General features: G+C 40.7%; 3 protein-coding genes across 10 annotated transcripts in view; 2 read left to right on the top strand and 1 right to left on the bottom strand.

Moving 5' to 3' along the window:
- MRPS18C (mitochondrial ribosomal protein S18C) overlaps positions 1-2,119 on the top strand; it is a 2,464-nt gene extending 345 nt beyond the window's left edge. The window contains exons 3-6 of the mRNA XM_053940560.1: positions 961-1,044; positions 1,489-1,546; positions 1,860-1,919; positions 2,000-2,119. Of these exons, the coding sequence (XP_053796535.1) occupies positions 961-1,044; positions 1,489-1,546; positions 1,860-1,919; positions 2,000-2,076 (279 nt within the window). The 3' untranslated portion in view covers positions 2,077-2,119. The remainder of the gene's footprint in view (positions 1-960; positions 1,045-1,488; positions 1,547-1,859; positions 1,920-1,999) is intronic.
- Positions 894-8,679, bottom strand: ABRAXAS1 (abraxas 1, BRCA1 A complex subunit). 4 transcript variants are annotated; one of them, XM_053940549.1, is made up of 9 exons: positions 8,527-8,679; positions 7,289-7,379; positions 6,388-6,424; positions 5,898-5,964; positions 5,056-5,249; positions 4,349-4,468; positions 3,951-4,035; positions 3,353-3,461; positions 894-3,199 (listed from the first exon to the last, which is right to left on the bottom strand). In XM_053940549.1, the coding sequence occupies exons 1-9, from the start codon at positions 8,611-8,613 to the stop codon at positions 2,772-2,774; spliced, it is 1,218 nt and encodes a 405-aa protein (XP_053796524.1). In that variant the 5' UTR covers positions 8,614-8,679; the 3' UTR covers positions 894-2,771. The 4 variants fall into 4 exon arrangements, with proteins under 4 accessions (XP_053796524.1, XP_053796526.1, XP_053796525.1 ...); XM_053940551.1 differs by lacking the exon at positions 7,289-7,379 and having other exon boundaries at positions 5,906-5,964; positions 8,527-8,612; XM_053940550.1 differs by lacking the exon at positions 7,289-7,379 and having other exon boundaries at positions 8,527-8,606.
- Positions 7,714-14,727, top strand: part of LOC128786863 (glycerol-3-phosphate acyltransferase 3-like) — a 21,274-nt gene continuing 14,260 nt past the window's right edge. For 3 of the 5 annotated variants that reach the window (XM_053940558.1, XM_053940556.1, XM_053940553.1), the window contains exons 1-2: positions 8,673-8,875; positions 9,117-9,291. The gene's annotated coding sequence lies outside the window, so the exon portion shown is untranslated. Of the gene's footprint in view, positions 7,731-8,672; positions 8,876-9,116; positions 9,292-14,727 lie in introns of those variants that run through there. The other 2 variants (XM_053940554.1, XM_053940557.1) reach the window with 2 other exon arrangements.

Raw genomic sequence — 14,727 nt, 5'->3', positions numbered from 1 at the left:
GGCTGGAAACGCTTTGCTCTGGTCGCTGTGTAGCTCGGGCTCATCAGACCCCGAATCCATTGTGGGGAGCGCAGCGCGGAGCGGGGAGGTCATCAGGCAGTGGAAGTTAAGGCCCCACGGATCTGTGCTCCAATATCTTAACTACAGCCTGTTAAACCTGATGTCTCAGTAGCTCAGACGTGGAGCCAGCGACAGGACAAGGACCAGTGGCCATAAACTAAAAGCATAAGAAGTTTCACCTCAGCATAAGGAAAAACTTCTTTACACTGAGGGTGGCAGAGCTCTGGAACAAGCTGCCTGCAGAGGTCATGGACTCATCCTCTTTGGAGACATTCCAACCCCACCTGGCCGTGTTCCTTTGTCACCTGCTCCAGGTGACCCTGCCTTGGCAGGGGGTTGGACTGGATGATCTCCACAGGTTCCTTCCAGCCCTGTTCTGTGACTCTGAAAAGCAAAAAATCACCTTTCGTATCGTGTAAGAATTTGGTGTATTCTGGTGCTTGAGTAGGCTATTCAGAAATACCTCCCAAGGAGGCTCCTTGGGAGGTATTTCTGAATCTCTCTCTTTAAAATGTGTGTGAGCACACGGAAGCTTCCTCAGGCCATTTGCTTTGAAATTATTTTTTTAAAAAGATCTTGTGACTTGTCAGACAGAACTACATTTTTACGAGCTTCTGCTGATTTTGACTTCAAGTAGAAGGTGTAAGCGCTATCTTACTGAATGATTTAATAGAGTTGCTAGTGTCATTGTTACTGAAATATAAAAGGCTGTTTACTTGTGATAAGTCTTTAAAGTTGCAAGGTACTAAGAAGTGAGTTAATAAAGTTATTGAAAAACTTCAGTGGCACACTAAATATCTCTTCTGGTTTCAAGACAAATATTGATCAAAGGATTAAAAGTAACAAATGTTCTCTATTTTCTTGTGAAGCTTACAGGTGTTAATCATTCTCTGATTTCAGCCCATACAAATGGAGAACCCTTACAAAGACCCTCCAAAGAGATGTGTCTTATGTGGAGTAAATGTGGACTATAAGAATGTGCAGGTGAGTTTTAAAATTGCTGTTCTTGGATGAAGGGAACTGCTTTACTGTTTTTAAATGTGTGTGTAGTAAATCCAAAATTATTAAAAAAAAAAACAATTAAAAATCGATTAATATGTGTAGGGGTTTAAAACTTATGAGTAAGAATGTGTGTAAGTCAAAGGCCAAATAATGTAGTTATGCTAAGATGCTTAATCTACTAACTACGTGTGACAACTTTGGTGTTTAACAAATACAGTCCTTGGTTACAATTCAGCTGCCACAAAGCATGGAAGCATAGAAAAGCATAGAAAATACTGTCTAGCTCCAAGCTGTTCTTTTTTCTTCAGGTAGAACTGAGTTTTGAAAAAACAGATAAAAAAATGAAAAATAGAGTACAAGTAGTAACATAAAGCTCCAAAAAAAAAAGTTCTTAAACTGACTTTGATTTATCTTAATTTTAAGTAGCTTCTTTCCCAGTTTGTTTCTCCATATACTGGCTCCATTTATGGCAGACATATAACAGGTATGTGAAGCATTAAATTAAATCTTATACGGGTTAATAATAATATTTTTGTGAGTCTAAGTAACTGTGCATCTGCAGTCTTTCTGAAAGTAACCAGTCCCAACTCTATACATTTTGTAATAGTATTCCCCTGACTTAGTTGCCTGCATCAAGGAATTAAAATATTCCTTAACTGTATGCATTTTGTATTTAACAGTAAAAGTACACATGCATTTTTATAGAAAGACTTAATCCAAGCTAGAGGGAATTGTCAGTAACATACCTTTCACACTCTAATGACTTGCTTAGTGTTGAAAATAATTAATCTCTTTAGGCTTGTGCAACAAGAAGCAGAAGGAAGTTACAAAAGCCATTAAAAGAGCTCATGTATTTGGTAAGTATGATTTTGCTTTTGAGTTTTCTAACTCAAGGCTACTTTTCTACTAAGAACACCTCCATCTATTTTTTTAACAGGATTTATGCCAGTTATGTTTAAGAATCCACAATTTCTCACAGACCCCAAGCTATGTAACATCAAGTATCCAGAGTGATATACTGTACAAAAATAAACAATAAAGCTGTTTTTCATGTTTATATACTTGTTTGCTGGAAATGTGGTTTGTTAGCATAATGTGTGGTTGACTGAGGAGTGGATGTCAGTCATTCTTTTATTTTTCTTCATGAAGTCTCTGAAAGTTATCTTCTGAAGGAAGATTAAAGCGATAATAGAAACTGGCAGCTATATGGACCCTTTCCTCTGCTCACTGGTCTTCCTAAAGCTCAGGTGGCTGGTTGTCCCCTTGCTGGGTTGTAAGATGTGGAGAAATAAACAAGCACTGGTTTCCTGAGGATAATTAATGTATTCAAACTGTGGCAATTCATGTAGACAGCTAATTCTGTAACGTGTTCATTTGATGCTCCCTGCATCAGGAGGGTAGCACTGTTTCTTCACCAGCAGCTTGAAGTTCTATCGCTTTGAGGCAGTATGTAGCATGCTTATCTGACTGATAGCATCCTATGGCATAGGCTTTGAACCTTGAGAGAGAGAAGACAGGTGGAACTCTGGAAGGCAAAGTGAGGGAATGTCATCTTGGATTTACCTTTATGCTGAACAGGATTTGTGCACTAGGGAAAAAAAAAAACAACCTGCAAAAATGCCCTGTTACATACATCCGTGCAGTGCCAGAGATTGATATATCACTGGAATACACCAGCAGTAGCTTTTGGTGTGAAGTCATCTGACAGATTAGAAAGTAGGAGAGTGTGGGTATTCCTTTGCATCTCTGTTTTTTTCAAACACATCCTCATCTGTTTCAGTGCTACTCAGTGTAAGCTTCCTTTCCTGGTCACTGTCCTCTTGGTCTTGAAGTGGCTCTTGGTGAAGCTGCAATGATCTGGACTTCTTGGATGACTTTGAAACTGATGTGGTCCCCCTGACCTTACGCTTGTTTAGATGCCTTGCTTCAGCTTCAGTGAAGTCTCTTTCCTCTACCATGAGAGTCAGTTTGTCCATGACGTTAATATGATGGTCTGTGTTACAGCAGTTCTTGGATATTTGTCGGCCTTTGAAGGAAACAATGCATGTCTGAAGTCTGGAATTGGGGAAAAATGTTTGTAGTGCCTGGCAAAGGAGAATATTCTCCTTTGGCTCTGCTGGGTGGTTTTTTTCTTCTCCTGAGAAAAAAAAAAAAAAAAAACAAAGTCAGAGTTGCAGAACCTCTTGCACCACTGCTGTTTTGGCTGCCTCAGGTTCAGAAGTGTTTTCTGCTTCTGCTACTTGAGTCAACTTTGGAAGGGCAAAGCTTGCATCACATTTGGTTAACTTACCTGAACAATTTTGTTGCTTTTTCCTCTTTATTTCTTCTTTTAATTGGCTCACCTCTGCTAAGAGTTTCTCTACAGATCGTTCACTGACTTCTACTGTAATGCATATTTTCTGCAAGACAAAGACCATGTTGATCAGACTAAAAGTATTCACAGTAGCTGACTCTAAAATTGTTGCAAAATCCTTGAAGGTACTCATGGTTAAGTTGGACACAGTAGTAAAAAGCTTAAGTAATGATTTGGAAGGTGGATTTGTCAGATAACTTAAACCTTGTGTTGAACAAGGTGCAAGATGTTTTATTTGATCCCATCTAGGCAAAGGAGATCTAACAAACTACAGATAGTACTCCTTCAAAATAATCCTCTTATGAGAATTTATTCATGGACTTGAAGATTAAACATTGTACTTTAATCAAATTGGAACTTAAATCCTGAGCTTTGAGAATGTAGTGTGGAGCACAGTAAATAGAACTTGCTGACCTTTCAGTTTGTCTTATGTTTTGGACATGGCTTTGTTTTCTCGTGCAGTGCAAAATGTTGTAGCCCTTGGCTGCCTTGGTTTTGTAGAACTGATGAAGGTAGGCAGGCCTGCCTGACTTACCTTCAGTTCCTCCTGCAAGGTGGCATACATCTCATTTATCTTATGAACCTCTTGTAGGGACCCATCTTCATGGAAGAATTCTGACCTGCAACCAGGAGTAGAACGGCATAATTGCAAGCTAGTAATCCCAGTGCTTACTTAGCAGGAGTTTAGTGAGTAAAGAAGCATTTTGAGGTTCAATGCCAGATGCCTGTGTTGAGACAGACAGCTCCTGGCGAAATATAGGACTGAGTTGCCTGGTATGCTGGAATGGTAAGTAATTGTCGAAAACAGGTCAACAAGTGAAACAAAGTATGGCTGTAACATTTGCAAAAGCACTTGTATGGTTTCATAGAAAGATAAGTGTAGTTAGGGTAGTGGGAAGCTATAGCTGTCAGTAAATACAACACACATTGTACCTGTGTTGTCTCACGGCTCTCACAAAGCCAGAGGATACACAGGAACCGGACACTGTTCTGTAACCTTGCTGTTCTGCCATGCCCAAGTTGGTAACAACCAAAGGGACTTTCTGGAAAAGACTTAAAATGCATAAGTATGAAAACATGATCTATTAATATCCAAAGATGTTTCATTGAAAGTTAAATGGTTTTGGCCATTCAGAATCTGAGGGGAGGATTACAGTATAGTTAATCCTTGCTAAATGTATTACATCACATACAGATGAGGCTAAGGGCAAACTCCAAGAGCATCCAGAAGCTGAGCAATGCCCATAATTTCCCCTCTTTCTGACTACAGCACACTAATGCAACATTTGCTTGCTAAGCCTAGCCTGCAAGCAGAATATCTCTGAAGATAAAATTAACACCAATTTAAATATTTCGATGAACACCATGTATGGTTGAAGTCCTGTACACAAAACAATTTGGTCAGGAGTAGCTTATGTGTGTAAATAAACTGACAGTGTCTGCTTGGTGATGCTGGTGCTACAGATAAAAAGGGCAATCCAAGAATAGAATTCCAGAGTAAACCTTCAACTGGGCTATGGCAACATAAGGAATAATCTTATTTAAAGTTTAAGTTTCAAAGGTAAAATAAACAGTCTTACTGATTCAATTGCAACAAAGTAGAGAAACTTTCAAGTTCTAGCACATGCTGTAGACATTACCCTTCCTGAGGCCGATGTAGACTATGCTCCAATCTGTAAGTAGAACAACTTTCTGTCATCACACTAGAGGTTAAAAGGAGGAATACAAGTCCCTGATTTGATAGGTGTGACTGCAGGTTTTTATGAAGAACTCTTTCCCGGAATGTCATGGTCTGGTCTGTGTTACGTCTGAATTTGTACCATCCTATTACACTCTGCAGGCAGAAGGAAATTCACAGTTAGTGTTGAATCGTGGTATCTCTGTGTGTCACTGAAGCAAGTTTCATTCAGTGCAAAGTCATGTCTGAATTGTTTGCTAGTAGGTGCATAGTCAAGCAGTTAGTTAACTTGAAACCTTTAGAACTTCTAAGCCTAATTCCCATCTTCTTTCCTTCAAAACCATGTGTTGAATTGGTCTGTTTCTTAGCCTGTGTTCAAATTGAAACTGCAAGCTTTTTTCTGTTTTGTTGTTTCTTTTCAGCTTCTACCTTTTCCTTGTAAAACTTTGCTCTGTGGAAAAAAGCTTAATTTTTTTTGATGAAGTGGTCCTAACCATTTGTGAGCTGACCTTAAATGATCTTAAGGTGGAAATTGGTGCAATTCCTTTGGAATCCTTGAAGTGTTCTCTTAAGAAATTAATAATTCAAAATAAAGTTTTGACACATATGTAGGCAAATCCTAGTCAAAGATAACTTAAACTGTTTTTTATGGAGGAAAAGGATGTAGCTGTCTTGACCAGCAGCATGACAGACTATAAAAGGTATAAAATGAGAAAAGAAAAAACCTTGATGCAAGAGATATCCAGAACAGCCTCCAAAATTTGAGTGAGTCCTCAGTATGGTTTAGATTTAAGAATAAAATACCTTCTTACAGCCTGATAGTATTTTCTTCAGGGCAAATTCATTCAGTTCTCCTGCAGAATTATAAAAGCTAGAGAAAATTAGGACAATTAGAGGGGAAGAAATTAGACTGGAAAAATAACTCTAGTATGTTGAGAATCATCTCACTTTAAAAAATTAATATTATTAAGGCTGAGGGATTAGAATGTGTGGAATACTTTTTTTTCAGTGTGTTGACATTATTCTGTAGTTTATATGGTATCATAGGTCACCAGAAGGTGCAGTATGCCTTATCTCTATTTCTATATGCATAGACAAACATTAAAAAAAAAAAGACATAAAGAACCAAAATAGGAATAGCATAAGGCATTTTGCATCTGTAATTCCAAGAGGTTGATAGAGCTACTATAGTTACAGCTGGGTGATTTTCTTAGGCAATGTAAGTTTAACACTTGAGGAGTTCAGGTTAGGGTTAATTTTAACTTTTCAATATCTGTTTCCATAAGATGCTTACCTGAACAACTGGTAGCATGGAATATGCTTCTGTATGTCTGGAAAGAGAAGGTAACATTACTCTGGGTTCATCAGATCAAGATGTATATTCTTCTGCATGCTATGATCAGCATGAAACTGATAGGACCAATGAATAATTTTATATAATTTCTTAAAATTGAATGCATTAACATAAAATTAAATAAGGTGACGAAAGGAAATAATTTCAAAATATGTTCTAATTAATTTTGTCAAATGTAAAGGGAACCACTTATATAAACTGTATTTTTTGTATACTTTTCTACTATGTCAACTGAAAAATCAAGCTGGGTACTTAATATTTCTCTCCTTTCTGCTAGGTGAAGGAGAAATATGTAGTATGAAGGATTTCACTTGAATTATTCAGTGCACATCCACTCCAATCACATCAAGATGATAACAAAAAATACATCTGGCATCTGCTTAGTAAAATTAGTAAAGAGCTTGCCTTCACACACACACAATTTTATAAGTTCCAAATGAGGTAATAGATGCTAATACATTACAGGTCACATCACTGATAGACAAAGATTTTCTATGGCAACTGTAGTCCAGAAGAGTTTGTGATGTAGCGAATACAAGGGTCTAAACCCTAAGTTACATTTAGTGTAACAAGATATTTGGCAAAGTGTAGCCATCCAAGGAACTAGGAACTATTATTTCTTTTATTTTCTGCAGTAAAATGGTAATCTTTTGAGCAGTTAAAATGTTGCAAAATAACCCTTCCGTGTGTTCTTGGTTGTTTGGGTTGGTTTTTTTTACATCAGCAAAGCGTGTAGGATCTTGGAGTTCTGAACTTGCTGTAGACTGCTGTCCCTCAAAACTGAAAGCTGCCATTTACTGCCGGAAACCAAGCAGGCTATGAAAAATGTGGACACACTAACCGATTGTATAAACAACTTCAACATCATCCATTTGTGAGTCTGTAATGCTGTTCTTGGCTTCACCTTTCACATCTCCAAGGAGAAAACCTTCCTTTAGAGGGGAAGAGGAAAAAAATAATCACATTAACAGTAGCATTGAACAGACACTCTTGCTCTCCTCGGTGCTGGTGCGGCCTCACGCCCTGTCCTGTGTGCAGTTTTGGGTGCCACAATGTAAGAAAAATACAAAGCTATTAGAAAGTGTCCAAAGGAGGGCTGCAAACATAGTGGAGGGTCCAGAGGGGAAGCCACAGCAGGAGTGGCTGAGGCCACGTGCTCTGTTCTGCCTAGAGGAGAGTTAGGGGGAGACCTCATTGCATTCTACAGCTGCCTCAAGAGGAGAAGTGGAGCAACAGACACTGATCTCTTCCCTCCGCCGACAGTGACAGGACTGGAGGGAACGGTATGAAGCCGAGTTGGGGGAGGTTTAGGCTGGATACCAGAAAAAGGCTTTCCCCCAGAGGGGGAAAAGGTGTTTGAGCAGTGGAACAGACTCCTCAGGGAAGTGGTCACAGCACCAAAGGCTGGCAGAGTTCAAGAAGCGTTTGGACAGCACTCTCACAGGCACGTGGTGGGATTCTTGGAGTGTCCCGTGCGGGGGCCAAAAGTTGGACTACATGATCCTTGTGGGTCCCTTCCAACTCAGCATATTCTATCATCATTTTCTCTAATAGCAAGTGTGAAAGTGTGAGTGCTGTCTTCAGCAGAGGAAAAATGCTGTCAAAACGAACATTTTCTTTTTTTTTTTTTTTTTTTTTTTTTTTTTTTTTTTTAACAGAGAGATTCTCACTCATTTTTTAATACTAGCCCGCAGTTAGGAAAAAATCCTCAGCGAGGCAGTGGTGTGTCTTGGTGGGTTTGCGGTGGCTCCCGAGTTCACTGAGCCCGAGCAGTCCGCGGCCGTGGGGTGCCGCCGCCGAGGCTGGAGCCGGGCGGCCCGGCCAGCGCTGCGCTCTGCCCGGGGCAGACACGGCGCTGCAGCCGTCACTCAGCTCGTTCCTACACGGAATACCCACGTTTTTCTGCCGCTCGCAGACAAAGAGACTCCCGGGCACGGTGTGGGGGGCACAGCCCCGTGCCCGGGCGCTCTCCCGGCAGGGCCGGGCGGGGGAGGCCCGGCGGCAGCGCGGCCGTGGCGGGGGCGGCCCGCCCCTCCCTCCTCTCCCACCGACCCGGACCGGCCCTCCCCCGGCACCCACCGTGTCCGAGTCGGTGCTGAGGTGCTGGAAGGTGAGGGCGCCGAACACGAAGCCCGAGAGCAGGGCCGAGGTGCTCTCGCCCTCCATGCCAGCAATGGCGGGACGGGCCGCGGGCGGGCGGGAGCCCCCAGCGGCCGCCGGCGGCAGCGCCGCGCCCGGGCCCGGCCCGCAGGGAGCGCGGGCCCGCGGCGGGGCCGGCGTCCCTCCCCAGCTGCAAAATGCCGAGTGTGGAAAATGTTCTCACGAGAAGACCTTCTCTGATGTTTGATCTTTGTCTGCTTTCAAGCCTAGTCGGCAAGAAGGGAGATTTAATACCAAGGCTGTGCCTTTCGAAACAGGACATACGGCTGTGAGTATGTCTATGCACTTCGCTCTGTGAGAATGTGGGGAGAATCTTCTGAGTTAATGGCCTAATAAAATGTGATAAGGAGGTAATAAAATGATAATGCTAAATAATGATCTGACAGCAGTAAATTGTACCACTTCTCCCTCAGACGTAGACTGTTTGCAGAATGCATGTTTTGTATTTTTTGAGTTGTTACATTTTACTTATTTTTAATCCTTGTACTAACATTTTTTCCCCATTATAGCAGGTGTTCCTGATGTATCAGCCAGAAGTCCTAGAAAACAATTTCAGGAAGAGAGAGTTACAAGTGACGGCATTCTTTGAAACGTGATCGGAGATTTGGTCTAAAGGCCACAGGGGTTTTACTGCTTTACTTCAGGAGAGCAAGTGTTTGATTTCGTCACTCATCAGGACTATAGGTAAGCACAATCTTAAGCCTTAGACGTTAATTTCCTGACTCTTGAAATAGGATGTATGGACCTGTGGTCTTTCAAGAGGTATTTCCATGCTTTTTAGGTCTCACACATATTTTTTTAGGTTGCATATAAAATTAATTTTTTCAGTGCAGTTTCTTTTCCCTTAATTTTTTTGCAAGATTTAGAAGGAGTTCTGGCATATTTATATTTAAATAAAATTCTTTTAAGTATTATTTGAAATATATGTGAATGATGCTAGTATTTATAAGGGAAAACTGTTGTGATTCTTAACTATTGTTACAATAGAGAGAGGGACCAGGTAAGACTTTCAATTCTCAACACACTCATAAATTATCTAGATCTCTGAATAAGGGGATGATAAGTCTCTGGATAGTACACAATGATGGACAAGGCTGATGGGAAAGAGTTACCATGCATTTCTCGCAATGCACTGATATTAAACAAAGGGGTGGCAAGTGCAACACATCCAAAGGGATATATTACAACAAATGATTCCATTATGGACCATGTTGCTGTGGTAGAGACAACAAGAACAGATGATATGACAAGCTTCTATAGCTGTTTGGGGAGAACACGTTGAAAGTGCACACAAAATGCTCCCTCAGTTCAGGAATTCTCCCAAAGGACCCTGTGTTGTGCTTGCAGTCATTCCTAAGCCAGAGCTGGGAGAAAATTGCATGCATTTAATCAATACAGTAAGTGTTAGGCATTGACAAATTAATTTATTGCATTCAGTGTCAATGATACAGAAACAAGATTTATACAGATAATATATGAGATAGGTATTGACAGCTATGCAATGCCTACACATCTGTGGGTATTTATACATTGCTGAGGCAAACAAATGTAATCAGAACAGTAGTGGATTTCTCTGCTTTGAGATACAAAGACTCAAGCCTGTTGTAAACCACAGGATACAATAAATAACTTTCTGTGATTGTTTAATTTATCTTGTGTGGCAACAATAATGCTTCTGTAGTCAGAGCTAAATGTGTTACAGTCATCCTAATGAGTGATACAGTAGCTGAAGATACTTCTTCCGTGTTTTCATAATTCGTCTGTTGATGGCCAAAGATAAAGCATAACTAGCACAATCTTACTGTGGTCAGATATAAACATGACCCTGTTTGCTGGTATAGACAGAATCTATAGAGACCTAAAGAGTAGCAGACATAAGTCAGAGTGGGAATGCAGAAGAGCACATATTTGCACTTCAGTGCATGAAGACAGTGTGTTTTCCATAAATAAATATTGCACCTGACGCTGCTTACTATGTAATACGTGACCTCCAAGGTTATTCTGGCCTTTTGGAGAATTTTCCACATGTATAGCATGAACCTCAGTCTTGATAAATATCAAAACAAAACTACCAGAGATTATTTCACCTTTGAGTAGCAATCAGGTAAGGAGTTTGATAAATATGGGGTTAAAACTTTGAGAAGACATAAGCAAAACTAAAAAAGGCTTTCTGTTGTTGTTGTAGCTGGTTCGAGTTTAGTTGAAAAAAGAGATGTTCTTAGTAGTTTTCATTCTGAGTACACTCAGCAGAATTACTGGGGTGTAGACTGTTCTGATCAGTCCTGTTTGAACACTTTCTTGTCCTGAAAAACATGATCCTGGTATCCTTGGACATTAAGTGATGCTGGTAAATCAGCCCTGTCTGACTCTGTGTCATCATTTTACAAGGCTTTTCTAAATAGATCAGTCTGCTTTGTAGCCTTTGTAGCATGGCAAAACTCACAGAGAAATACCAGGGAGCCCTATGATGGTGTCAGAAGAATAATTTTAGCAATAATTACATCTTCCCGTGCCTAATGACAATGTCAGGATGTACTTCTGTACACTGGCTGCAAGCAGCTTTGGACAATGTTGCTACTCCAAACAGGTAAAAATTATACCCTGTATATTTCCTAAAAAAAAGGATCAAGTGATAGAAGGTTGACCTTCTTTGATAGTCATGATCACTGTCATTTGCCTCAGGTAGAAATACCCCTTTGTTAATCCTTAGGGAGTGTGTTACTTCAGCATCTGAAGCACCACCTGGCTGAAGCTAATGTGCCAGTGCTGCTTTGGAGCAGTATCAGCTGGGGACAAGTGATGTTTGGGTGGTCTGATAAGAAAGGCATTACAAGAAAGGCAGGCTGCAAACTCTCCCCTGACATCCCTTGAGAGTCACTGGAAATGGTTAGTGTTGGACAGGAAGGAAGCATACCTGGAAAGAGTGGTTGCCAAAATTTCTGTGACTGTATGATTCCTTCTTTTTGAAGACCTTGGCAAGTGTTATTTCCAGGCTGTGTTCCCCTTATGTATCAGAGGAAAGGCAAACCCATAGTAGCACTCCTTGAAAGCGATCACCTCCCACTGCAGTTATCTGTTCACAGTGTATTTGAACCTGCTTAAAAGTTGACTGCTGTGCAGGAAAGGGCTGTTTATACCTGATTTAACCCTTCCATGTGAGGCACTGCAAATAGACACAGGTCAGTGCTGTGTTTGCTTCTTCTTGCACTGGAAAAATAAATGGGTCGTAATTCCAGTTCCCTCTGACATTTGGCAGTTAGGCAATAGGCAATGTTTTGCAATATGAAATTAGTAGAATGACCTCAAGGGATCTAGAACCTAGAGTAGGCAGTTGATGCCCATTCCATCTCCTTGTCATTTCCCTAGGAGACTAGGAATTGTTTCAAGTGAATTTATTATGCTTGTGGGTGTCAATTTGAGATTCATTAAATTAAAGGGAACTTTGCTCTTGGATTCCTACTGTGTCACCCACATGGCTTTCTTCTAAGTTGGGTTCCATTCTTCCAAATGGACAGAGAGTTTTGCACATTTTCTGGTGGCTTTTCCTAACATATGGGGTACCTCATCATAAAAAAGTGCTTGTGGTTATTTGGTATAAATTTGTCACCTGTTATTTACTGGACCTTACAAAAAAAAAAAAAAAAAAAAAAAAAAAAAGAGTGCTATATTTTGTTGCTGCATGTTTATTTGCATTATTTGTAATACTTTCCCTCTTCTGGATAAAGCCTCTCTCACAGCTTCTAAACAGATGTGATTGCAGCAGGTTGGCTCTTGGTAAGAGGGACAAAAAGGGCAGAAGAATGACATGCAGAATCTTTGTTGTGTCAGTGGATGGCAGAACTAATTCTGAAAGAAATTTTTGCTGAGGAAATTTATGTAGTCACATTACCAGCTGTAGTTATTCAGCTTAGTGGTGGATGCATATCTATTCACATTGGAATTTGACAAAAATGACATTTCATGGCTCTTCTGAAATAATAGGATCATCAGTTTTTGTGATGGGGTGTAAAAAGCTATGCCAGATTTCTGGCATAGGAAGCTATATTAGGAATTGCCTAAAGAAATAATTTCCTTTCTTCTTCACATTATGAGGAAGTTCATTACCTTCATTTAGGGCAGAGATAAAATTCAAATCCATATTCACTTCTATAGAAGTCTCAAGTGCTTTGGCATTAAGACAAACAGTGCTTAGACCACTATGTCTCAGTTGTTTTTATGCTTATGGTCTCAAGAGCAGAAGGATGCTTTAGAAGCTTCAGCAGACATTTTTGGCAGAAATTTAAGATTAAACTTATTGGTTATAATTGGACAAGTTCCAGTACTCAGGTTTACTCCTTAGTGGATTTTGGGACAATTTTCCATCGAATTACAATTTTTATTCCATACTGTTAATAGGTAGATGTACAGAGTCTCCTTGATTTTGGTGTCATTCCCAGTTTGGATGGTTGAGGTGTGGGCTTTTTGTTTGTGTGTTTGCTTCTTTTTCCCTCCAAACCATGTGACATCAATGGTAACACAGTAGTAATAACATCGAAATGGTTTTCATTATTTCGGGAGGTACAAAGTGGATAAAGCAAAGAATAATTGTAAGAAGAGCCTTGGCCATATGGATCTTGTAGTACCTTTGGGCTGGATGGTTTGACCACCTCAGTAGAGAGGCTACTAGAAACTCTTCAGTTCTTTCTTTATATGGTTTCACAGGATGAAAAACAACTCTCCTTTATCCAGGAGAGGAAACTTCTTCCTCCCACCCACGCTAGGCAAGTCTGTCTTTCTCTCTGTGCTTTTAAGAAATTATCTGTCTTGTTTGTGCCTACACTTGCTGCTGAGGCATCCTACCAAGTGAGTCGCCACATCTTCCCGTTCCTTGCAATTCTTCATTTTGCCCACCTTTCCTGCCTCAAATCAGGTCCCAGAAATTACCTCCACCCTCCCGCCCACGGGGTTTTTAGCACTTAGACTCTGTACATACCGATCCCCTGTGCTGAGGCTGATGGCAGCTATTCACAGGTGCTGCCAGGTGGATCAACACCCTTTCCTCCAGCTCTCCACTGCAGGCCCTGCTAGGAAATGTGTGTTAGCTGTGCAAGCCCCTCTAGGGAATGTGTGTTAGCTTGAGGAAGAGACCAGAATGGAGAATAAGGAATAGTAGCTAAAGAGAAATGGGGGAGCAAAGCTGTTTTACAATGGAACATTTTTCCTAGAGAAGTTTTTTGGCAAGGTAGGTGAGAAATAGTGGTTAATGGTGTACCTGGCAGCAGCAGGGTAAGAGTGAGAGGCTTATAAGGTTGTCACTGAGAGAATGAGCGTTGGGAAGGCAGAAACACTTAAAAACCAAACCAGTGAGGTTTTGTAGAGGATACAGAAGGCTCGGAAGGCAGCCAGAAAGGGGAGAGAAAGGTGAGGAAGCTAAGTAATGAAAAGATGCAAAAGAGAAGTTATATTGCTGGATAAGATTGTAATGTAATTTGAAAAACCTGAGGGATGTCAGGCAGCAGCAAATCTGAAGGTACAGAAGCTACTCAACTCACTATGTGGCACAAGAAGCGTGCCATGGATTCACATGGGCTTGTGAGCATCAGGAGTCTGTGTGCTGGTGCCTGGGTGTGTGGTGTTAATTAGAGGTGGTGCAGCCCCCTCTGACATCTGTGCTTCTCTTACTGCCTGGACAGTGTTGGATGCACATTTTACACAGGATCTTTGCAGCTTCTTCCATTTATAAGGAATCTAGTTGCTTCACAATGCAAACCAAGCAATAGTACTTGAGGATGGGAATGTTGTAAAAGGACAGCCCTGGCTGCAGACAAACACACCAGTATATTGGCAAAGGGAAGATCTTTTGTGGACCAGCATGTCACTGTCTTGGACGTTGTGCCCTAAATCCTCCTTCTACCAAGGCTGGTTAATTTGTTCTGTGGGAAGGTTGTAAATGAGTAGCTGGTGGGCTCCTCTGAGGTTCTAGAGTTATTCACCTTTGTATCATCTGTGATGCATTCAAAAAGGCAGAAGGGTGGCTATAAGGGGTTGAGCTGGGTATTTTCTAAAAAATACTGAATTAAATTATTGAAAAATTGATAGGCTAGAAGGAGAAACAGGATTATCTATTGCATTTCAATTCTG

The sequence above is a fragment of the Vidua chalybeata genome, chromosome 4 (assembly GCF_026979565.1).
Source record: "Vidua chalybeata isolate OUT-0048 chromosome 4, bVidCha1 merged haplotype, whole genome shotgun sequence".
Classification (NCBI taxonomy): Eukaryota; Metazoa; Chordata; class Aves; order Passeriformes; family Viduidae; genus Vidua; species Vidua chalybeata.
This window is presented reverse-complemented; position numbering and strand designations above follow the sequence as displayed.

Bases quoted from the DNA above. Each gene is read 5' to 3' on its own strand.
- ABRAXAS1 (XM_053940549.1), bottom strand. From the start codon at position 8,613: ATGGAGGGCGAGAGCACCTCGGCCCTGCTCTCGGGCTTCGTGTTCGGC. The intron at 7,380-8,526 runs GTGGGTGCCGGG...TCCCCTCTAAAG, and splicing joins TCAGCACCGACTCGGACACG to GAAGGTTTTCTCCTTGGAGA. The intron at 3,462-3,950 runs GTAAGTCAGGCA...TTTGTCTTGCAG, and splicing joins CCTTGCAGGAGGAACTGAAG to AAAATATGCATTACAGTAGA.